At 54.5% G+C, this 25,885-nt stretch overlaps 1 protein-coding gene across 1 annotated transcript in view; it reads right to left on the minus strand.

The window, feature by feature from the left end:
• The window catches only part of SLC37A1 (solute carrier family 37 member 1), a 63,405-nt gene that overhangs the window by 17,578 nt on the left and 19,942 nt on the right, over window positions 1-25,885 (minus strand). The window contains exons 8-13 of the mRNA XM_040334192.1: window positions 20,991-21,157; window positions 20,881-20,912; window positions 20,277-20,354; window positions 19,567-19,701; window positions 14,924-15,014; window positions 14,458-14,520 (exon numbers count right to left, since the gene is read on the minus strand). Of these exons, the coding sequence (XP_040190126.1) occupies window positions 14,458-14,520; window positions 14,924-15,014; window positions 19,567-19,701; window positions 20,277-20,354; window positions 20,881-20,912; window positions 20,991-21,157 (566 nt within the window). The remainder of the gene's footprint in view (window positions 1-14,457; window positions 14,521-14,923; window positions 15,015-19,566; window positions 19,702-20,276; window positions 20,355-20,880; window positions 20,913-20,990; window positions 21,158-25,885) is intronic.

A 25,885-nucleotide genomic window follows, 5' to 3' on the forward strand; every position in this document is an offset into this window, starting at 1 on the left:
GACCAGCCACGCCCATTACTACCCACCAGTCCCTGGACCATCCACGCCCATTACTACCCACCAGTCCCTGGACCATCCACGCCCATTACTACCCACCAGTCCCTGGACCATCCACGCCCATTACTACCCACCAGTCCCTGGACCATCCACACCCATTACTACCCACCAATCCCTAAACCATCCAAGCCCATTACTACCCACCAATCCCTGGACCATCCACGCCCATTACTACCCACCAGTCCCTGGACCATCCACACCCATTACTACCCACCAATCCCTAAACCATCCAAGCCCATTACTACCCACCAGTCCCTGGACCATCCACGCCCATTACTACCCACCAGTCCCTGGACCAGCCACGCCCATTACTACCCACCAGTCCCTGGACCATCCACGCCCATTACTACCCACCAGTCCCTCCACCATCCACGCCCATTACTACCCACCAGTCCCTGGACCATCCACGCCCATTACTACCCACCAGTCCCTGGACCAGCCACGCCCATTACTACCCACCAGTCCCTGGACCATCCACGCCCATTACTACCCACCAGTCCCTCCACCATCCACGCCCATTACTACCCACCAGTCCCTGCACCATCCACACCCATTACTACCCACCAATCCCTCCACCATCCACGCCCATTACTGCCCACCAGTCCCTCCACCATCCACGCCCATTACTACCCACCAGTCCCTGGACCATCCACGCCCATTACTACCCACCAGTCCCTGCACCATCCACGCCCATTACTACCCACCAGTCCCTGGACCAGCCACGCCCATTACTACCCACCAGTCCCTGGACCAGCCACGCCCATTACTACCCACCAATCCCTGGACCATCCACGCCCATTACTACCCACCAGTCCCTGGACCATCCACGCCCATTACTACCCACCAATCCCTGGACCATCCACACCCATTACTACCCACCAGTCCCTGGACCATCCACGCCCATTACTACCCACCAGTCCCTGCACCATCCACACCCATTACTACCCACCAATCCCTGAACCAGACACGCCCATTACTACCCACCAGTCCCTGGACCATCCACGCCCATTACTACCCACCAGTCCCTGAACCATCCACGCCCATTACTACCCACCAATCCCTGAACCAGACACGCCCATTACTACCCACCAATCCCTAAACCATCCACGCCCATTACTGCCCACCAGTCCCTGGACCAGCCACGCCCATTACTACCCACCAGTCCCTGGACCATCCACGCCCATTACTACCCACCAGTCCCTGGACCAGCCACGCCCATTACTACCCACCAGTCCCTGGACCATCCACGCCCATTACTACCCACCAGTCCCTCCACCATCCACGCCCATTACTACCCACCAGTCCCTGGACCATCCACGCCCATTACTACCCACCAGTCCCTGGACCAGCCACGCCCATTACTACCCACCAGTCCCTGGACCATCCACGCCCATTACTACCCACCAGTCCCTCCACCATCCACGCCCATTACTACCCACCAGTCCCTGCACCATCCACACCCATTACTACCCACCAATCCCTCCACCATCCACGCCCATTACTGCCCACCAGTCCCTCCACCATCCACGCCCATTACTACCCACCAGTCCCTGGACCATCCACGCCCATTACTACCCACCAGTCCCTGCACCATCCACGCCCATTACTACCCACCAATCCCTCCACCATCCACACCCATTACTACCCACCAGTCCCTGGACCATCCACGCCCATTACTACCCACCAGTCCCTGCACCATCCACACCCATTACTACCCACCAATCCCTCCACCATCCACGCCCATTACTGCCCACCAGTCCCTCCACCATCCACGCCCATTACTACCCACCAGTCCCTGGACCATCCACGCCCATTACTACCCACCGATCCCTGGACCATCCACGCCCATTACTACCCACCAGTCCCTGGACCATCCACGCCCATTACTACCCACCAATCCCTGGACCATCCACGCCCATTACTACCCACCAATCCCTGGACCATCCACACCCATTACTACCCACCAGTCCCTGGACCATCCACGCCCATTACTACCCACCAATCCCTGGACCATCCACGCCCATTACTATCCACCAATCCCTGGACCATCCACACCCATTACTACCCACCAGTCCCTGGACCATCCACGCCCATTACTACCCACCAGTCCCTGGGCCATCCACGCCCATTACTACCCACCAGTCCCTGGACCATCCACACCCATTACTACCCACCAGTCCCTGGACCATCCACACCCATTACTACCCACCAATCCCTGGACCATCCACGCCCATTGCTACCCACCAATCCCTGGACCATCCACGCCCATTACTACCCACCAATCCCTGGACCATCCACGCCCATTACTACCCACCAGTCCCTGGACCATCCACACCCATTACTACCCACCAGTCCCTGGGCCATCCACGCCCATTACTACCCACCAGTCCCTGGACCATCCACGCCCATTACTACCCACCAGTCCCTGGACCATCCACGCCCATTACTACCCACCAGTCCCTGGGCCATCCACGCCCATTACTACCCACCAGTCCCTGGACCATCCACACCCATTACTACCCACCAGTCCCTGGACCATCCACGCCCATTACTACCCACCAATCCCTGGACCATCCACGCCCATTACTACCCACCAATCCCTGGACCATCCACACCCATTACTACCCACCAGTCCCTGGGCCATCCACGCCCATTACTACCCACCAGTCCCTGCACCATCCACACCCATTACTACCCACCAGTCCCTGGACCATCCACACCCATTACTACCCACCAATCCCTGGACCATCCACGCCCATTACTACCCACCAGTCCCTGGACCACCCACGCCCATTACTACCCACCGATCCCTGGACCATCCACACCCATTACTACCCACCAGTCCCTGAACCATCCACGCCCATTACTACCCACCAATCCCTGGACCATCCACGCCCATTACTACCCACCAATCCCTGGACCATCCACGCCCATTACTACCCACCGATCCCTGGACCATCCACGCCCATTACTACCCACCAGTCCCTGGACCATCCACGCCCATTACTACCCACCAATCCCTGGACCATCCACGCCCATTACTACCCACCAATCCCTGGACCATCCACACCCATTACTACCCACCAGTCCCTGGACCATCCACGCCCATTACTACCCACCAATCCCTGGACCATCCACGCCCATTACTACCCACCAGTCCCTGGACCATCCACGCCCATTACTACCCACCAGTCCCTGGGCCATCCACGCCCATTACTACCCACCAGTCCCTGGACCATCCACACCCATTACTACCCACCAGTCCCTGGACCATCCACGCCCATTACTACCCACCAATCCCTGGACCATCCACGCCCATTACTACCCACCAGTCCCTGAACCATCCACACCCATTACTACCCACCAGTCCCTGGACCATCCAAGCCCATTACTACCCACCAATCCCTGGACCATCCACGCCCATTACTACCCACCAATCCCTGGACCATCCACGCCCATTACTACCCACCAATCCCTGGACCATCCACGCCCATTACTACCCACCAGTCCCTGGACCATCCACACCCATTACTACCCACCAGTCCCTGGGCCATCCACGCCCATTACTACCCACCAGTCCCTGAACCATCCACGCCCATTACTACCCACCAGTCCCTGCACCATCCACACCCATTACTACCCACCAGTCCCTGGACCATCCACACCCATTACTACCCACCAATCCCTGGACCATCCACGCCCATTACTACCCACCAATCCCTGGACCATCCACGCCCATTACTACCCACCAGTCCCTGGACCATCCACGCCCATTACTACCCACCAATCCCTGGACCATCCACACCCATTACTACCCACCAGTCCCTGGGCCATCCACGCCCATTACTACCCACCAGTCCCTGAACCATCCACACCCATTACTACCCACCAGTCCCTGGACCATCCACGCCCATTACTACCCACCAATCCCTGGACCATCCACGCCCATTACTACCCACCAGTCCCTGAACCATCCACGCCCACTACTACCCACCAATCCCTGAACCAACACCCATTACTACCCACCAATCCCTGAACCATCCACGCCCATTACTACCCACCAGTCCCTGCACCATCCACGCCCATTACTACCCACCAGTCGCTGCACCATCCACGCCCATTACTACCCACCAATCCCTGAACCAACACCCTTTACTACCCACCAATCCCTGCACCATCCACGCCCATTACTACCCACCAGTCCCTGGACCATCCACGCCCACTACTACCCACCAATCCCTAAACCATCCAAGCCCATTACTACCCACCAGTCCCTGCACCATCCACGCCCATTACTACCCACCAGTCCCTGAACCATCCACGCCCATTACTACCCACCAATCCCTGAACCATCCACGCCCATTACTGCCCACCAGTCCCTGGACCATCCACGCCCACTACTACCCACCAGTCCCTGCACCATCCACGCCCATTACTACCCACCAGTCCCTGGACCATCCACACCCATTACTACCCACCAATCCCTGAACCAACACCCATTACTACCCACCAGTCCCTGAACCATCCACGCCCATTACTGGCCACCAGTCCCTGGACCATCCACGCCCACTACTACCCACCAGTCCCTGCACCATCCACGCCCATTACTACCCACCAGTCCCTGAACCATCCACGCCCACTACTACCCACCAATCCCTAAACCATCCAAGCCCATTACTACCCACCAGTCCCTGGACCATCCACGCCCATTACTACCCACCAATCCCTGGACAATCCACGCCCATTACTACCCACCAATCCCTGGACCATCCACGCCCATTACTACCCACCAGTCCCTGAACCAACACCCTTTACTACCCACCAATCCCTAAACCATCCAAGCCCATTACTACCCACCAATCCCTGGACCATGCACACCCATTACTACCCACCAATCCCTGGGCCATCCACGCCCATTACTACCCACCAATCCCTGGACCATCCACGCCCATTACTACCCACCAATCCCTGGGCCATCCACGCCCATAACTACCCACCAATCCCTGGGCCATCCACGCCCATTACTACCCACCAATCCCTGGACCATCCACGCCCATTACTACCTACCAGTCCCTGGACCATCCACGCCCATTACTACCCACCAGTCCCTGGACCATCCACGCCCATTACTACCCACCAGTCCCTGGACCATCCACGCCCATTACTACCCACCAATCCCTGGACCATCCACACCCATTACTACCCACCAATCCCTGGACCATCCACACCCATTACTACCCACCAATCCCTGGACCATCCAGGCCCATTACTACCCACCAATCCCTGGGCCATCCACGCCCATTACTACCCACCAGTCCCTGCACCATCCACGCCCATTACTACCCACCAATCCCTGGACCATCCACGCCCATTACTACCCACCAATCCCTGGACCATCCACGCCCATTACTACCCACCAGTCCCTGAACCAACACCCTTTACTACCCACCAGTCCCTGGGCCATCCACGCCCATTATTACCCACCAGTCCCTGGACCATCCACGCCCATTACTACCCACCAATCCCTGGACCATTCACGCCCATTACTACCCACCAATCCCTGGGCCATCCACGCCCATTACTACCCACCAATCCCTGAACCATCCACGCCCATTACTACCCACCAAGTCCCTGGGCCATCCACGCCCATTACTACCCACCAGTCCCTGAACCAACACCCATTACTACCCACCAGTCCCTGGGACATCCACGCCCATTACTACCTACCAGTCCCTGGACCATCCACGCCCATTACTACCCACCAGTCCCTGGACCATCCACGCCCATTACTACCCACCAGTCCCTGGACCATCCACGCCCATTACTACCCACCAATCCCTGGGCCATCCACGCCCATTACTACCCACCAATCCCTGGACCATCCACGCCCATTACTACCCACCAATCCCTGGACCATCCACGCCCATTACTACCCACCAGTCCCTGAACCAACACCCTTTACTACCCACCAGTCCCTGGGCCATCCACGCCCATTACTACCCACCAATCCCTGGACCATCCACACCCATTACTACCCACCAATCCCTGAACCATCCACACCCATTACTACCCACCAGTCCCTGGACCATCCACACCCATTACTACCCACCAATCCCTAAACCATCCAAGCCCATTACTACCCACCAATCCCTGGACCATCCACGCCCATTACTATCCACCAATCCCTGGACCATCCACGCCCATTACTACCCACCAATCCCTGGGCCATCCACGCCCATTACTACCCACCAGTCCCTGGACCATCCACGCCCACTACTACCCACCAATCCCTAAACCATCCAAGCCCATTACTACCCACCAGTCCCTGGGCAATCCACACCCATTACTACCCACCAGTCCCTGGACCATCCACACCCATTACTACCCACCAATCCCTGGACCATCCACGCCCATTACTACCCACCAGTCCCTGGACCATCCACGCCCATTACTACCCACCAATCCCTGGACCATCCACACCCATTACTACCCACCAATCCCTGGACCATCCACGCCCATTACTACCCACCAATCCCTGGACCATCCACGCCCATTACTACCCACCAATCCCTGGACCATCCACACCCATTACTACCCACCAATCCCTAAACCATCCAAGCCCATTACTACCCACCAATCCCTGGACCATCCACGCCCATTACTACCCACCAATCCCTGGACCATCCACGCCCATTACTATCCACCAATCCCTGGACCATCCACGCCCATTACTACCCACCAATCCCTGGGCCATCCACGCCCATTACTACCCACCAATCCCTGGACCATCCACACCCATTACTACCCACCAATCCCTGGACCATCCACGCCCATTACTACCCACCAATCCCTGGACCATCCACGCCCATTACTACCCACCAGTCCTTCCATCCCAATTCTCCATCTGCCATGTTCTTTACTACCCTCCAAGCCATGCACCAATCAGAACCTTTACTACCCTCATTCTGCCTTGCAAACCCTCCACACTTTTTGCTACCCTTTAATGCTTACATCAACCACACCCTTATTCCTTCCGCCACCCCCACTCTTTACTGCTCACCAATCCCTCCGCCATCCCCACCCTTTACTGCTCACCAATCCCTCCGCCACCCCCACCCTTTACTGCTCACCAATCCCTGCACCATCCCCCACCCTTTACTGCTCACCAATCCCTCCGCCATCCCCACCCTTTACTGCTCACCAATCCCTGCACCATCCCCCACCCTTTACTGCTCACCAATCCCTCCGCCATCCCCACCCTTTACTGCTCACCAATCCCTCCGCCATCCCCACCCTTTACTGCTCACCAATCCCTCCACCATCCCCCACCCTTTACTGCTCACCAATCCCTCCGCCATCCCCACCCTTTACTGCTCACCAATCCCTCCGCCATCCCCACCCTTTACTGCTCACCAATCCCTCCACCATCCCCCACCCTTTACTGCTCACCAATCCCTCCGCCATCCCCACCCTTTACTGCTCACCAATCCCTCCGCCATCCCCACCCTTTACTGCTCACCAATCCCTCCGCCATCCCCCACCCTTTACTGCTCACCAATCCCTCCGCCATCCCCACCCTTTACTGCTCACCAATCCCTCCGCCACCCCCACCCTTTACTGCTCACCAATCCCTCCGCCATCCCCACCCTTTACTGCTCACCAATCCCTCCGCCATCCCCACCCTTTACTGCTCACCAATCCCTCCGCCATCCCCAACCTTTACTGCTCACCAATCCCTCCGCCATCCCCAACCTTTACTGCTCACCAATCCCTCCATCCCCACCCTTTACTGCTCACCAATCCCTCCGCCATCCCCCACCCTTTACTGCTCCCCAATCCCTCCGCCATCCCCACCCTTTACTGCTCCCCAATCCCTCCGCCATCCCCACCCTTTACTGCTCACCAATCCCTCCGCCATCCCCAACCTTTACTGCTCACCAATCCCTCCGCCATCCCCCACCCTTCACTGCTCACCAATCCCTCCGCCATCCCCAACCTTTACTGCTCACCAATCCCTCTGCCATCCCCCACCCTTTACTGCTCACCAATCCCTCCGCCATCCCCAACCTTTACTGCTCACCAATCCCTCCGCCATCCCCCACCCTTTACTGCTCACCAATCCCTCCGCCATCCCCCACCCTTTACTGCTCCCCAATCCCTCCGCCATCCCCACCCTTTACTACTCACCAATCCCTCCGCCATCCCCACCCTTTACTACTCACCAATCCCTCCGCCACCCCCACCCTTTACTGCTCACCAATCCCTCCGCCACCCCCACCAATCCCTCCGCCATCCCCACCCTTTACTGCTCACCAATCCCTCCGCCATCCCCACCCTTTACTGCTCACCAATCCCTCCGCCACCCCCACCCTTTACTGCTCACCAATCCCTCCGCCATCCCCAACCTTTACTGCTCACCAATCCCTCCGCCATCCCCCACCCTTCACTGCTCACCAATCCCTCCGCCATCCCCACCCTTTACTGCTCACCAATCCCTCCATCATCCCCCACCCTTTACTGCTCACCAATCCCTCCGCCATCCCCACCCTTTACTGCTCACCAATCCCTCCGCCATCCCCCACCCTTTACTGCTCACCAATCCCTCCGCCATCCCCCACCCTTTACTGCTCACCAATCCCTCCATCCCCACCCTTTACTGCTCACCAATCCCTCCGCCATCCCCAACCTTTACTGCTCACCAATCCCTCCGCCATCCCCCACCCTTCACTGCTCACCAATCCCTCCGCCATCCCCACCCTTTACTGCTCACCAATCCCTCCATCATCCCCCACCCTTTACTGCTCACCAATCCCTCCGCCATCCCCACCCTTTACTGCTCACCAATCCCTCCGCCATCCCCCACCCTTTACTGCTCACCAATCCCTCTGCCATCCCCACCCTTTACTACTCACCAATCCCTCCGCCATCGCCAACCTTTACTGCTCACCAATCCCTCCGCCATCCCCAACCTTTACTGCTCACCAATCCCTCCATCCCCACCCTTTACTGCTCACCAATCCCTCCGCCATCCCCAACCTTTACTGCTCACCAATCCCTCCGCCATCCCCACCCTTTACTGCTCACCAATCCCTCCGCCACCCCCACCCTTTACTGCTCACCAATCCCTCCGCCATCCCCCACCCTTTACTACTCACCAATCCCTCCGCCACCCCCACCCTTTACTGCTCACCAATCCCTCCGCCACCCCCACCAATCCCTCCGCCATCCCCACCCTTTACTGCTCACCAATCCCTCCGCCATCCCCACCCTTTACTGCTCACCAATCCCTCCGCCACCCCCACCCTTTACTGCTCACCAATCCCTCCGCCATCCCCAACCTTTACTGCTCACCAATCCCTCCGCCATCCCCCACCCTTCACTGCTCACCAATCCCTCCGCCATCCCCACCCTTTACTGCTCACCAATCCCTCCATCATCCCCCACCCTTTACTGCTCACCAATCCCACCGCCATCCCCACCCTTTACTGCTCACCAATCCCTCCGCCATCCCCCACCCTTTACTGCTCACCAATCCCTCCATCCCCACCCTTTACTGCTCACCAATCCCTCCGCCATCCCCACCCTTTACTGCTCACCAATCCCTCCGCCATCCCCACCCTTTACTGCTCACCAATCCCTCCATCCCCACCCTTTACTGCTCACCAATCCCTCCGCCATCCCCAACCTTTACTGCTCACCAATCCCTCCGCCATCCCCCACCCTTTACTGCTCCCCAATCCCTCCGCCATCCCCACCCTTTACTGCTCACCAATCCCTCCGCCACCCCCACCCTTTACTGCTCCCCAATCCCTCCGCCATCCCCACCCTTTACTACTCACCAATCCCTCCGCCATCCCCCACCCTTTACTACTCACCAATCCCTCCGCCATCGCCAACCTTTACTGCTCACCAATCCCTCCGCCATCCCCAACCTTTACTGCTCACCAATCCCTCCATCCCCACCCTTTACTGCTCACCAATCCCTCCGCCATCCCCAACCTTTACTGCTCACCAATCCCTCCGCCATCCCCCACCCTTCACTGCTCACCAATCCCTCCGCCATCCCCAACCTTTACTGCTCACCAATCCCTCCGCCATCCCCCACCCTTTACTGCTCCCCAATCCCTCCGCCATCCCCACCCTTTACTACTCACCAATCCCTCCGCCATCGCCAACCTTTACTGCTCACCAATCCCTCCGCCATCCCCAACCTTTACTGCTCACCAATCCCTCCGCCATCCCCCACCCTTTACTGCTCACCAATCCCTCCATCCCCACCCTTTACTGCTCACCAATCCCTCCGCCATCCCCAACCTTTACTGCTCACCAATCCCTCCGCCATCCCCCACCCTTTACTGCTCACCAATCCCTCCATCCCCACCCTTTACTACTCACCAATCCCTCCGCCATCGCCAACCTTTACTGCTCACCAATCCCTCCGCCATCCCCAACCTTTACTGCTCACCAATCCCTCCGCCATCCCCCACCCTTTACTGCTCACCAATCCCTCCATCCCCACCCTTTACTGCTCACCAATCCCTCCGCCATCCCCCACCCTTTACTGCTCACCAATCCCTCCGCCATCCCCCGCCCTTTACTGCTCACCAATCCCTCCGCCATCCCCCGCCCTTTACTGCTCACCAATCCCTCCATCCCCACCCTTTACTGCTCAACAATCCCTCCACCATCCCCCACCCTTTACTGCTCACCAATCCCTCCATCCCCACCCTTTACTTCTCACCAATCCCTCCGCCATCCCCCGCCCTTTACTGCTCACCAATCCCTCCATCCCCACCCTTTACTTCTCACCAATCCCTCCGCCATCCCCCACCCTTTACTGCTCACCAATCCCTCCGCCGTCCCCACCCTTTACTGCTCACCAATCCCTCCGCCATCCCCACCCTTTACTGCTCACCAATCCCTCCATCCCCACCCTTTACTGCTCACCAATCCCTCCATCCCCACCCTTTACTGCTCACCAATCCCTCCGCCATCCCCACCCTTTACTGCTCACCAATCCCTCCGCCATCCCCCACCCTTTACTGCTCACCAATCCCTCCATCCCCACCCTTTACTGCTCACCAATCCCTCCGCCACCCCCACCCTTTACTGCTCACCAATCCCTCCGCCACCCCCACCCTTTACTGCTCACCAATCCCTCCGCCATCCCCACCCTTTACTGCTCACCAATCCCTCCGCCATCCCCCACCCTTCACTGCTCACCAATCCCTCCGCCATCCCCAACCTTTACTGCTCACCAATCCCTCCGCCATCCCCCACCCTTCACTGCTCACCAATCCCTCCGCCATCCCCAACCTTTACTGCTCACCAATCCCTCCGCCATCCCCCACCCTTTACTGCTCACCAATCCCTCCGCCATCCCCAACCTTTACTGCTCACCAATCCCTCCGCCATCCCCCACCCTTTACTGCTCACCAATCCCTCCGCCATCCCCCACCCTTTACTGCTCCCCAATCCCTCCGCCATCCCCACCCTTTACTACTCACCAATCCCTCCGCCATCCCCACCCTTTACTACTCACCAATCCCTCCGCCACCCCCACCCTTTACTGCTCACCAATCCCTCCGCCACCCCCACCAATCCCTCCGCCATCCCCACCCTTTACTGCTCACCAATCCCTCCGCCATCCCCACCCTTTACTGCTCACCAATCCCTCCGCCACCCCCACCCTTTACTGCTCACCAATCCCTCCGCCATCCCCAACCTTTACTGCTCACCAATCCCTCCGCCACCCCCCCACCCTTCACTGCTCACCAATCCCTCCGCCATCCCCACCCTTTACTGCTCACCAATCCCTCCATCATCCCCCACCCTTTACTGCTCACCAATCCCTCCGCCATCCCCACCCTTTACTGCTCACCAATCCCTCCGCCATCCCCCACCCTTTACTGCTCACCAATCCCTCCATCCCCACCCTTTACTGCTCACCAATCCCTCCGCCATCCCCACCCTTTACTACTCACCAATCCCTCCGCCATCCCCACCCTTTACTACTCACCAATCCCTCCGCCTCCCCCACCCTTTACTGCTCACCAATCCCTCCGCCACCCCCACCAATCCCTCCGCCATCCCCACCCTTTACTGCTCACCAATCCCTCCGCCATCCCCACCCTTTACTGCTCACCAATCCCTCCGCCACCCCCACCCTTTACTGCTCACCAATCCCTCCGCCATCCCCAACCTTTACTGCTCACCAATCCCTCCGCCATCCCCCACCCTTCACTGCTCACCAATCCCTCCGCCATCCCCACCCTTTACTGCTCACCAATCCCTCCATCATCCCCCACCCTTTACTGCTCACCAATCCCTCCGCCATCCCCACCCTTTACTGCTCACCAATCCCTCCGCCATCCCCCACCCTTTACTGCTCCCCAATCCCTCCGCCATCCCCACCCTTTACTACTCACCAATCCCTCCGCCATCCCCACCCTTTACTGCTCACCAATCCCTCCGCCATCCCCAACCTTTACTGCTCACCAATCCCTCCGCCATCCCCACCCTTTACTGCTCACCAATCCCTCCGCCACCCCCACCCTTTACTGCTCACCAATCCCTCCGCCATCCCCCACCCTTTACTACTCACCAATCCCTCCGCCATCCCCACCCTTTACTACTCACCAATCCCTCCGCCACCCCCACCCTTTACTGCTCACCAATCCCTCCGCCACCCCCACCAATCCCTCCGCCATCCCCACCCTTTACTGCTCACCAATCCCTCCGCCATCCCCACCCTTTACTGCTCACCAATCCCTCCGCCACCCCCACCCTTTACTGCTCACCAATCCCTCCGCCATCCCCAACCTTTACTGCTCACCAATCCCTCCGCCATCCCCCACCCTTCACTGCTCACCAATCCCTCCGCCATCCGCACCCTTTACTGCTCACCAATCCCTCCATCATCCCCCACCCTTTACTGCTCACCAATCCCTCCGCCATCCCCACCCTTTACTGCTCACCAATCCCTCCGCCATCCCCCACCCTTTACTGCTCACCAATCCCTCCATCCCCACCCTTTACTGCTCACCAATCCCTCTGCCATCCCCACCCTTTACTGCTCACCAATCCCTCCATCCCCACCCTTTACTGCTCACCAATCCCTCCGCCATCCCCAACCTTTACTGCTCACCAATCCCTCCGCCATCCCCCACCCTTCACTGCTCACCAATCCCTCCGCCATCCCCAACCTTTACTGCTCACCAATCCCTCCGCCATCCCCCACCCTTTACTGCTCCCCAATCCCTCCGCCATCCCCACCCTTTACTACTCACCAATCCCTCCGCCATCGCCAACCTTTACTGCTCACCAATCCCTCCGCCATCCCCAACCTTTACTGCTCACCAATCCCTCCATCCCCACCCTTTACTGCTCACCAATCCCTCCGCCATCCCCAACCTTTACTGCTCACCAATCCCTCCGCCATCCCCCACCCTTTACTGCTCACCAATCCCTCCATCCCCACCCTTTACTGCTCACCAATCCCTCCGCCATCCCCCGCCCTTTACTGCTCACCAATCCCTCCGCCATCCCCCGCCCTTTACTGCTCACCAATCCCTCCATCCCCACCCTTTACTGCTCACCGATCCCTCCTCCATCCCCCACCCTTTACTACTCACTAATCCCTCCATCCCCACCCTTTACTGCTCAACAATCCCTCCACCATCCCCCACCCTTTACTTCTCACCAATCCCTCCGCCATCCCCCACCCTTTACTGCTCACCAATCCCTCCGCCATCCCCCACCCTTTACTGCTCACCAATCCCTCCGCCGTCCCCACCCTTTACTGCTCACCAATCCCTCCGCCATCCCCACCCTTTACTGCTCACCAATCCCTCCATCCCCACCCTTTACTGCTCACCAATCCCTCCATCCCCACCCTTTACTGCTCACCAATCCCTCCGCCATCCCCACCCTTTACTGCTCACCAATCCCTCCGCCATCCCCCACCCTTTACCGCTCACCAATCCCTCCGCCATCCGCACCCTTTACTGCTCACCAATCCCTCCGCCATCCCCACCCTTTACTGCTCACCAATCCCTCCGCCATCCCCCACCCTTTACTGCTCACCAATCCCTCCGCCATCCGCACCCTTTACTGCTCACCAATCCCTCCGCCATCCCCCACCCTTTACTGCTCACCAATCCCTCCGCCATCCGCACCCTTTACTGCTCACCAATCCCTCCGCCATCCCCACCCTTTACTGCTCACCAATCCCTCCGCCATCCCCCACCCTTTACTGCTCACCAATCCCTCCGCCATCCGCACCCTTTACTGCTCACCAATCCCTCCGCCATCCCCACCCTTTACTGCTCACCAATCCCTCCGCCATCCCCACCCTTTACTGCTCACCAATCCCTCCGCCAAGCCAAACTTCAAACTCACCAAAAATTCCACCCACATCGAAGAGAGTGGACATGTCACCAGCATGACGGGCGTCCATCCCACCTGCCAGGAGAACAAGATGGCGGAAACACTTACTATACGGAGATCATAGGATGGATGCAGAGCAAAGGGGAGTGTTAGGTTACCAGTGGGAGGAGCTACATGGAAGGAGGAGGAGTACTGTGGAATATTGCGGCACCAAAAGGTGTAGCAGGAGGAGAAGATATGTGAAGAAGCGGTTGGGGTTCCAAGAAGTAATATGAGGTCATATCAGAGGAGCTCCATAGAGTGGTATGAGGGAGGGGCTTCTAGGCAGGTGGGAGGAGTTCTATTCAGCAGTAGTCCTGTACAGTAATAATAGGAGTGGTGGTGTATTAGAGGTGTAGGTGAGGAGCTCTATGGAGGGTCTCTCTGGATAAGAGGACAGATGGTATGGGATTGGCGTGTTTCTGGGGATAATACTCACCGACACTTGCCATGTACAGGGGCAGCCAGAAGAGGAAGGTGTAACTGACCAGCTTGGCGAACAACAAGCACATGGAGAACTCCACCACGCCCTGGCGAGACACAAAAATAAACCAACGTTACGCTCATAAACCGTTCAGAATTTGGCCAATCATAGGTCAAGGTGTCGTTGGCTGAATAATAGATTTCAGAGTGTGGTAATAAATGGGGTTCATGCAGAACAGACGCCAGTCACTAGGGGCAGTGCCGTCTTAATAGCATCATGGGCCCCTACAGTGATGACAGTGCAGGTAAACGGACATCAAGTAGGTAGGAGACAGATTGCCTCCCCTTTGTATCTATCACTCAGTGCCATCATAGGCCCCCCAATTTCAGGGCAGCGTGGGCTCAAAGACCAGCTGCTTTGGGGAAAGTGCAGGGGCCCCTCATGCAGCTGGGGCCCCTGGGCAGTGCCCAGGTGTGCCCTCTCATTAAGACAGCCCTGACTAGGGGTGGACCCCAAGGCTCTACTTCCACTGTTCATTCGTAATAGAAGGATTGGTGGGTAAGGGGTCATTCCCCTGATGTAGGATTGTGGACTACAATTGCAAAGCATGGCGATTCCCCGTCATTTCCATGTAATGTATTGTTCCTCTAGTCCTCAGCGTCACCGACATATCTGTGAGCCAAACCAAAGGGATTGTGGGATTAGTAGTTCCCCAGAATGGAAATTGCTCCGTATGACTTTGCACCCGGACTACATATCCCAGGGATCTTTGCTATCAGAGAGAATGCTGGCCCCTCGCCCTCTTCCTCCTGGGCCTGGTGTGTGATGATCTCTCTGTACCGGGAGAGTGAGGTCGCGGCCTACCACATGGTGTACAACATTCCAACCCGGCCCAGAAGGGCCCATGGCCGCGTTCTGATCAGACATCTTTCCAGCACCACCCCGATAATCAGACAACCCGCGCTTCGTATCGGATGATCGCCGCGAGGGGAGCCGCTGCAAGGACGCCTCTCCGGGAACCCGCTGTTCAGAAGGCATTAAAATCGCCCAACTTTACAAACCTTTTTGTTGCGTCACTGGGACGCCGTGTCCAGACAACTGTACCCGGGAAACACTTTACTGCATCTCTACTGAACATAGAATTATATTTTATACACACCAACCATTCCAATAAATACTATGGCCTTGTTGCTGCACCTGATTGGATACAGTCAATGAGCTCCAACTGCCGGTGAAGACCATCGGGCCTGCAACATGGTCATCACTAAGGGCCCTCATACCGTTCTTGTTTAATTGATCTCTCATTAGGATAGAAGTTGAATAGACCGGCCTGTGGCCCCCCCTTTAGAAGTCTTGCCAGAAATAATGCCCAACTGTCTCTTATCCTTTCAGGTCCTGTTCAAGCAGTACTCCATTGTACATACGTGTATAGAATAAACTGGTATTCCCAGATTGCCTCAACTTGTACTTTTGTGGAGGAATTCTTCTGCTGAGCTTGGATGGTTCTCCAAAGTTCAGTTGATTTATTTCCTCCTTTGTGCAACAAAATCTTCTTTGTAAACATTATTAGAATATAAATTCATTGAGTGGTTTGACTTATTACTTTAGGATGTCTGAACCCAGAGTGTCAGGTGGGTTGGAATGTTCCCATGGTGCAGATGAGCAGGTAAATCCAAGCAGTCCCCAAGGGGGCAGTGCTACACCGATGCAATCGGGTAGATATTCCTGGGGGGGTCTGCGACATGGAACACGATTTCGCTTTGCTGAAAGATTGGTCAAAGTGATAGAAACTGCAGTTTCTAAATGTAAAATAATTCCCCTACCTTTATGTGTAGCCAGGTGCTGGACTACAGAAACATGGAAGAGGAGACATTTCTCTCTTTACAATCAAATTACTACTGGAGATACGGAACCATCTTCCTCTGGCCAGCTGGGAGAAAGCCAAGAAACCCCATAGACTTCAATGCAGGGCGCTTGGAATCCTGGGAATATAGGAACGGTCTTTCTGAACTACAGGTTCCAGTGTGGCCAGGGCAGCAAGAGGAGCGGCAGGGGATTCTTATTAAACTCCCGGGGGGGGTTCTGGGTCTTGGCACAGAGGAGAGGGGTACTGTGTCCAAATATTCACCTGCCAGCGGGAATACAAGCCTGAGATTAAGAGTGAGGACACCAGGGGGCAGCGCAGCTCCACACACATCACAGATGTCAAGTCTGCCACAGCCAGACCGCACCTTTGCCATACCGATCCAGCATTTGTACCAGGTTAATTGGGACTGTAATTAAGTACACCAATGCTTTTAAAGGGTCCCAACAATGGCCGGCAGAAGAACATAAGGACTGCCCCTCCCATAATACTTATCCTGCAAACCCCTTTTCTTTGGATAGTGCCCCTCCAGTTGGTCTAGGCCTAGCATAGTCACCATCAGTACACTTCGGCTGTAGAGTCTCCTGTACTCGGTAAGCTTTGCTACTCCTGCACTAGGGTGGCCTTCCTACGGTTTATGCCGATCTGGTTGCCAGGAGCCATCTTTTACCCAATCCTCCTCACTGGTAATCTGTATAACGGTCACTGCCTTTGTAAATCCATTTTCTTGCCTCCTTGGTCACCAGAGTGGGCGACAATATATTCATTTTGCCTATTTTCTTGGACATCGTAGTATTAATGGTTACCAGACATTACCTTCAATGATTTTCTGTGATATTGTATACTTTGTACACTCAGCCTGGTGTGTCAGAGGGGCCGAGGACCTATCCAGCAGCTCCTATGAGGGAAGATCTGCACATGGAAAAGAGAATTCCTTGATAGAGTACAATATTGGGAGTACAGCGCTGCCCAGAATAACAGAGGAAAGGGATATGAGGGCATGGCCAGGCAGTGCGAAAAGTGAATAGAATTCATCACTAGAGGGGTCTTCATCAGGAGGAAGGAGGTCCTGATTCCTCTATATAGATCTTTATATCACTGGAGGGGTCTTCATCAGGAGGAAGGGGGCCCCAATTCCTCTATATAGATCTTTATATCACTAGAGGGGTCACCATCAGGAGGAAGGAGGTCCTGATTCCTCTATATAGATCTTTATATCACTAGAGGGGTCACCAGGAGGAGGAAGGGGGTCCCGATTCCTCTATATAGATCTTTATCAGTAGAGGGATCCCCAGCAGGAGGAAGGGAGTCCTGATTCCTCTATATAGATCTTTATATCACTAGAGGGGTCTTCATCAGGAGGAAGGAGGTCCTGATTCCTCTATATAGATCTTTATATCACTAGAGGGGTCTTCATCAGGGGGAAGGAGGTCCTGATTCCTCCGTATATCTCATGAGGGGTCACCAGGAGGAGGTCCTGATTCCTCTATATAGATTTTTATATCACTAGAGGGGTCACCAGCATAAGGAGGTCCTGATCCCTCCATATATCTCAGGAGGGGTCACCAGCAGGAGAAGGAGGTCCTGATTCCTCTATATAGATCTTTATATCACTAGGAGGGGTCTTCATCAGGGGGAAGGAGGTCCTGATTCCTCTATATAGATCTTTATATCACTAGAGGGGTCACCAGCAGGAGGAAGGAGGTCCTGATTCCTCTATATAGATCTTTATATCACTAGAGGGGTCTTCATCAGGAGGAAGGTGGTCCCGAATACTCTATATAGATCTTTATCAGTAGAGGGATCCCCAGCGGGAGGAAGGAGGTCCTGATTCTTCTATATAGATCTTTATATCACTAGAGGGGTCTTCATCAGGGGGAGGAAGGAGGTCCCGATTCCTCTATATAGATATTTATATCACTAGAGGGGTCTTTATCAGGGGGAAGGAGGTCCTGATTCCTCTATATAGCTCTTTATATCACTAGAGGGGTCTTCATCAGGAGGAAGGGGGCCCCAATTCCTCTATATAGATCTTTATCAGTAGAGGGATCCCCAGCGGGAGGAAGGAGGTCCTGATTCTTCTATATAGATCTTTATATCACTAGAGGGGTCTTCATCAGGGGGAGGAAGGAGGTCCTGATTCCTCTATATAGCTCTTTATATCACTAGAGGGGTCTTCATCAGGGTGAAGGAGGTCCTGATTCCTCTATATAGATCTTTATATCACTAGAGGGGTCTTCATCAGGAGATAGGGGGTCCTGATTCCTCTATATAGCTCTTTATATCACTAGAGGGGTCTTCATCAGGAGGAAGGGGGTCCAGATTCCTCTATATAGATCTTTATCAGTAGAGGGATCCCCAGCGGGAAGAAGGAGGTCATACTGGAAAGTGAGGTGGGTTTTCCGTTGTAAAAATTCAAGAAAATGGAACTCTACTGTTTCTGAACTTCCCCAGAGACAACCTTCGGATCACCACAAAAAATAGGAGGGGTTCATAGTCTCCCCAGGGACAACCTTCGGATCACCAAGAATAGGAGGGGTTCATATCCTCCCCAGGGACAACCTATTGGACCTTCCCAGAGACAATCTGAGGACCTTCTCTCCCAAAGACATTCTGCTCATCCCACCAGATACATTGGACATCACAAAATATAACCTTCTGGATCTTCCCAGAGAAGACCGATGGGAAATAATCCAGAACCTGTGAACCCCCCCCCCCCCCCCAGACACTCCTCTCGCCCCCCCCCCCCCCCCAGCCCAGACAGATGTAGGTTGGCATGGTATGTCACACTCACCGGAATTTTGAGGGCGCCAATAAAGCTGATGGCAGATGTAGCGCTTTTCCCATTACTGGGCTCCTTCTGTAGGACAACGACGTGATGTGTTGGGTAGACGGGGGATGGTCCCAGCATGCTCTGGGTTTCCCAACTCTGGAACATAAAAATTCTGGCCATCAATATTCTGAATGAGCCTGCATGGAAGTAACATTTGCATAGAAAGGGGGGGGTGGGTGGCAGACTTGGTGAGAAGCACCCAACTGGTACTTGGCTAATGGCGCACACGTCAGACAGTAAGGCTCTATTGTATTACATAGTGTTCCCAAGCTAACATGTTTCAGGCACATGGGAACCTCCGGACTTTGCCGATGTGTCATAGGTACATGGAAGCCGCCATAGACAATGGTGGAGTACCTCTCTGGCTGTGCATTGTCAATCATAAGACTAGCTCCGTGATGGTGAACCTCGGCACCCCAGATGTTTTGGGGCTACATTTCCCATGATGCTCAGGCACTCTGCAGTGTAGTTGAGCATCATGGGAAATGAAGTTCCAAAACATCTTTGGTGCCGAGGTTCACCATCACTGGGCTAGCAGAATATAGCGGGTGTATATTGTTCTGTATCAAGAAAACATGGCATGCGGAACCTTTACCCAGCTAGATTACCACAGGCCGGGCGGCACCAGAAATACCCAGAATCCCCACCCCCGCACCCCCATTATTATTTACCTTCTCAGGTAGAGACTCTTCTGCTCTTAATATTTGATTCTGGATCTTGAACCCGTTACACGACAAACTGGGAGGAGTCTGTGGATGGGAGAACACCTGTGTCAGGTAATGGAGGAGGAGTCATGATAAAAGAACATCAGGTGGTGAATAGAGGAGGAGCATGTCGGGGGATGGGAGTCATACAAATGAAGGAACATTGGAAGAGGAAGAGGACAGACCTTCCCGGGAATGTCGTACAATGAGGACTCGCGCACACGGACGCGTTTAGGCACTAGACGGAAATTGCAGGAACTTTTCTTTATCGGGATGCATTGTACGGCCCGTCGATAGCAACGCACGGCTGTACACAGGGAGAGGTTCTGCAGATTTCTTGTATGCTCCACTATTTAGCCCATACCCAACTTTACGCATACATGGCTTAGGGTTAGGACCTCCATTCATTACTATGGGCATTTGTCTCCCCAGGTATGGAGATGCTCATGTGTGTGAAGCCTAAAGGGAGCACTAGAGGAGAAGGGAGGGGGAAGGGTGGACGTGTCCGGTGGGTCCAGGTGTGGCAGAACAGGGAGAAGACCGGACCCCCTGGCTGGAAGATTCTTCTTACCTGAGGAGGATCGGAGTTGACGTCTCGAGGATCTGAAGGTAGAGAAGAGAGAGTCACATGTAAGATAGCCAAGGATCACAACGCCACACATTCCAAAATGGGTCACTTACGTTCTATGAGGAACAGGAAACAGACGATCCCCATCACTCCAATGATTATACCCGGAACAATAAAGGACATCCCCCAACATGAGGACACCCAGAAACCAGCAATCAGGGACCCCAAAATATTTCCAACAGATGTGTGCGAATTCCAAACTCCCATGATGAAACCTCTCCTGTGGACAGAAGGTAGATGACGTGGGTTAGAGATCAGGCTTTGCCGAGACAGAATGAAGATGGATGAGGCCTAGAGAGTCATCCGGACAGCCAGAGAAAAGATTAAAGACAGAGTCTCACTAAGGTAGCCAGAGAATGGAAGAGGGACTCAGAGCCTCACCGGTCAGAGGATGGAAGAGGGACCAAGAGCCTCACCAGTCAGAGGATAGAAGAGGGACCAAGAGATTCCCCATGGTAGCCAGAGGATGAAGAGTGACCAAGAGACTCCCCATGGTAGCCAGAAGATGGAAGAGGGACCAAGAGACTCCCCATGGAAGCCAGAGGATGGAAGAGGGACCAAGAGCCTCACCAGTCAGAGGATGGAAGAGGGACCAAGAGCCTCACCAGTCAGAGGATAGAAGAGGGACCAAGACACTCCCCATGGTAGCCAGAGGATGGAAGAGGGACCAAGATATTTCCCATGGTAGCCAGAGGATGGAAGAGGGACCAAGAGACTCCCCATGGTAGCCAGAGGATGGAAGAGGGACCAAGATATTTCCCATGGTAGCCAGAGGATGGAAGAGGGACCAAGATATTCCCCATGGTAGCCAGAGGATGGAAGAGGGACCAAGATATTCCCCATGGTAGCCAGAGGATGGAAGAGGGACCAAGAGATTCCCCATGGTAGCCAGAGGATGGAAGAGGGACAAACAATAATATATTCCAGTATTGTGATCAACCTGTTTGTGAATAAGATACAAGGAATGCAATAGTCATACATTAGAATCCTCTAAAGAGAAACCAGAATAAATTATGAAAGGGACCACAGATGTGAATCATGTGACTGATGGAGGCCAAACAAAAATGAATGTTAATATCCAAGGGACTAAACAAAGTCTAAAGGATGCAAAGTTGCTCGAAGCACCACCAATTGGAGGCTCACCGCATATCGGGCTTGGAGGGCTCACTAGATATCGGGCTTGGAGGCTCACCGGATATCGGGCTTGGAGGCTCACCGGATATCGGGCTTGGAGGCTCACCGGATATCGGGCTTGGAGGCTCACCGGATATCGGGCTTGGAGGCTCACCGGATATCGGGCTTGGAGGCTCACCGGATATCGGGCTTGGAGGCTCACCGGATATCGGGCTTGGAGGCTCACCGGATATCGGGCTTGGAGGCTCACCGGATATCGGGCTTGGAGGCTTCTACCTCATAAGTCATGGAGGGCTTGTTGGTGAAAACCAAAAAGGTACAGCTGGTCCTGGATCTGAACTGGTTGGTAAAGCTCAGCAAACCGAGTCTTCAAAAAGTGTATGGCGTGGTTCTTATGGAGACAAACAGCCGGTATCCACGTACTCGCAATGATCAAAAGCCCCATATCCGGCGAGCCTCCAAGCCCCATATCCGGCGAGCCTCCAAGCCCCATATCCGGCGAGCCTCCAAGCCCCATATGCGGTGAGCCTCCAAGCCCCATATGCGGTGAGCCTCCTTTCCATTGGTGGTGCTTCTATAGAAACTTTGCTCTTCACTTGAAAAGAAACATTCTTTGGACTTTTAGTCCTTTGGATATTAGCATTCATTTTGTTTGGCCTCCATTAGTCACATGATTCACATCTGTGGTCCCTTTCATAATGTATTCTGGTTTCTCTATAGAGGAGTCTAATGTGTGACTATTGCATTCCTTGTATCTTATTCACAAACAGGTTCATCACAATACCGGAATATATTATTAGTGCTGCATTTTTTCTTTATCCTTTCACATTGCTTTGTGTCTTTAGCTGTTCTGGCTGCTGTGTATATATTTATATTTTCCATTAACAGCGCAGTATATACTACATTCTAATCTAGACTCACTGAGAAAGTCAGAGGATAGAAGAAGGGGGGCCGAGAGACTCGCTGAGATAGTCAGAGGATAGAAGAAGGGGGGCCGAGAGACTCACTGAGATAGTCAGAGGATAGAAGGGGGGCCGAGAGACTCACTGAGATAGTCAGAGGATAGAAGAAGGGGGGCCGATAGAAGAAGGGGGGGCCGAGAGACTCACTGAGATAGTCAGAGGATAGAAGGGGAGCCGAGAAACTCACTAAGATAGTCAGAGGATAGAAGAAGGGGGGCCGAGAGACTCACTGAGATAGTCAGAGGATAGAAGAAGGGGGGGCGAGAGACTCACTAAGATAGTCAGAGGATAGAAGAAGGGGGCCGAGAGACTCACTGAGATAGTCAGAGGATAGAAGGGGAGCCGAGAGACTCACTGAGATAGTCAGAGGATAGAAGAAGGGGGGCCGAGAGACTCACTGAGATAGTCAGAGGATAGAAGAAGGGGGGCCGAGAGACTCACTGAGATAGTCAGAGGATAGAAGAAGGGGGGCCGAGAGACTCACTGAGATAGTCAGAGGATAGAAGAAGGGGGGCCGAGAGACTCACTGAGATAGTCAGAGGATAGAAGAAGGGGGGCCGAGAGACTCACTGAGATAGTCAGAGGATAGAAGAAGGGGGGGCGAGAGACTCACTAAGATAGTCAGAGGATAGAAGAAGGGGGCCGAGAGACTCACTGAGATAGTCAGAGGATAGAAGAAGGGGGGCGAGAGATTCACTGAGATAGTCAGAGGATAGAAGAAGGGGGGGCCGAGAGACTCACTGAGATAGTCAGAGGATAGAAGAAGGGGGGCCAAAAGACTCACCGAGATAGAGGATAGAAGAAGGGGGGCCGAGAGACTCACTGAGATAGAGGATAGAAGGGGGGCCAAGAGACTCACTGAGATAGAGGATAGAAGGGGGGCCGAGAGACTCACTGAGATAGTCAGAGGATAGAAGAAGGGGGGCCGAGAGACTCACCGAGATAGTCAGAGGATAGAAGAAGGGGGGCCGAGAGACTCACCGAGATAGTCAGAGGATAGAAGAAGGGGGGCCGAGAGACTCACCGAGATAGTCAGAGGATAGAAGAAGGGGGGCCGAGAGACTCACTGAGATAGTCAGAGGATAGAAGAAGGGGGGCCGAGAGACTCACTGAGATAGTCAGAGGACAGAAGAACCCATCTCTATCGAGGCCACTAAAAAATATCATTGGTACTCTGCGAAACAGCACAGCGCCCAATGATATCATCCCCACCAAACTGCTGAAGGAATGCGCCGATATCCTGGCACCCCCGATCACGCACCTTATAAACCAGTCTTTCAAGGAAGGCATAGTGCCCTCCCAGTTGAAAGAGGGCATAATCCAACCCATCTTGAAGAAACCCACCCTAGACCCCAAGGACCCACAATTCACCGCCGTCCAATAACAGGCCTAAATGTTTTTTCAAAGGTAATGGAGAAAGTAGTGGTACAACAGCTGCAACAGCATCTAGATACCCACAACCTACTTGACCCATTTCAATCGGGTTTCCGACCCGGACACGGGAAGGAAACAGCATTGCTCAAAATATGGGACGACGCTCTCGAGGCCGCAGACGAGGGAGAATCTTGTCTTCTGGTTCTGTTAGACCTGAGCGCAGCTTTCGACACGGTAGACCACAAACTATTATTGACTCGGCTAGCTGAAGTAGCCAGAGTCGCAGAAGGCGATTTACCCTGGTTCTCCTCTTTTGGAAAACCGATCACAAATAGTGAAATTGGGACCTTTTACTTCTGAGAAACGCACGGTATCGTGCGGAGTCCCTCAATGATCCCCCCTGTCGCCGGTGTTGTTCAACATCTATCTTCGCCCTCTTTTTGAAATCATCAGCAGCCAAAAACTACTCTATCACTCTTATGCAGACGACACGCAACTGTATTTCCGCATTTGCAACAAAAAGGATCATCATCCCAATCTAGAGAAATGCCACACTCTAATAGATAACTGGATGACAAAGAGTTATCTTAAACTCAACGGAGAGAAAACAGAACTTCTCACGCCAAGCGTATGAATCAACGGGCAACAACTTGGACCCCCCCCCCCGCCAATTCTGGGCAAAATCATCACCCCTAGCGCCAAAGTCAAAAGTCTTGGGGTCATCTTCGACTCCTACATGACAATGGAGGCACAAATAGGGTCAGTAGTCAGCGGATCCCACCATCTGTTGCGCCTACTACGCAGACTGACTCCTTTTATTCCCAAAGAAGACATAGCGGTCGTGGTGGGAGCGATTGTAAACTCAAGATTGGATTATGCAAATGCCCTTTACCTCGGTCTCCCAAAGTACCAAATCTCCCGTCTGCAAGTCGTTCAAAATACGGCCGCTAGACTTGTGACGGGAAAAAACATGGGAATCAATCTCACCTTCACTGAGATCCCGTCACCGAGAGCCCGTCGCCGAGATCCCGTCGCCGAGAGCCCGTCGCCGAGAGCCCGTCGCCGAGAGCCCGTCGCCGAGAGCCCGTCGCCGAGATCCCTTCGCCGAGAGCCCTTCGCCGAGAGCCCTTCGCCGAGAGCCCTTCGCCGAGAGCCCTTCATTGGTTGCCAGTAAAAGACAGAATCACTTTTAAAGCACTCTGTCTAACGCATAAATGTATCTATGGAAATGCTCTCCATTATCTATGCGAAAAAATAAAAGCCCATAACCCCAATCGCATTCTGCAATCCACCAATCAAAGCCTCCTCCAGATACCCAAAGCCACATACAAGTCCAAAGGAGAAAGGAGATTCGCGGTCCAGGGTCCCAGACTATGGAACGCTCTACCAACCAGCATCCTACTGGAGGAAAACCACTTGGCCTTCAGGAAAAAGATTAAAACTCATCTCTTCTGATATCAAAGGAGACAGGAACAACG

The sequence above is a fragment of the Rana temporaria genome, assembly GCF_905171775.1.
Source record: "Rana temporaria chromosome 2 unlocalized genomic scaffold, aRanTem1.1 chr2p, whole genome shotgun sequence".
NCBI lineage: Eukaryota > Metazoa > Chordata > Amphibia > Anura > Ranidae > Rana > Rana temporaria.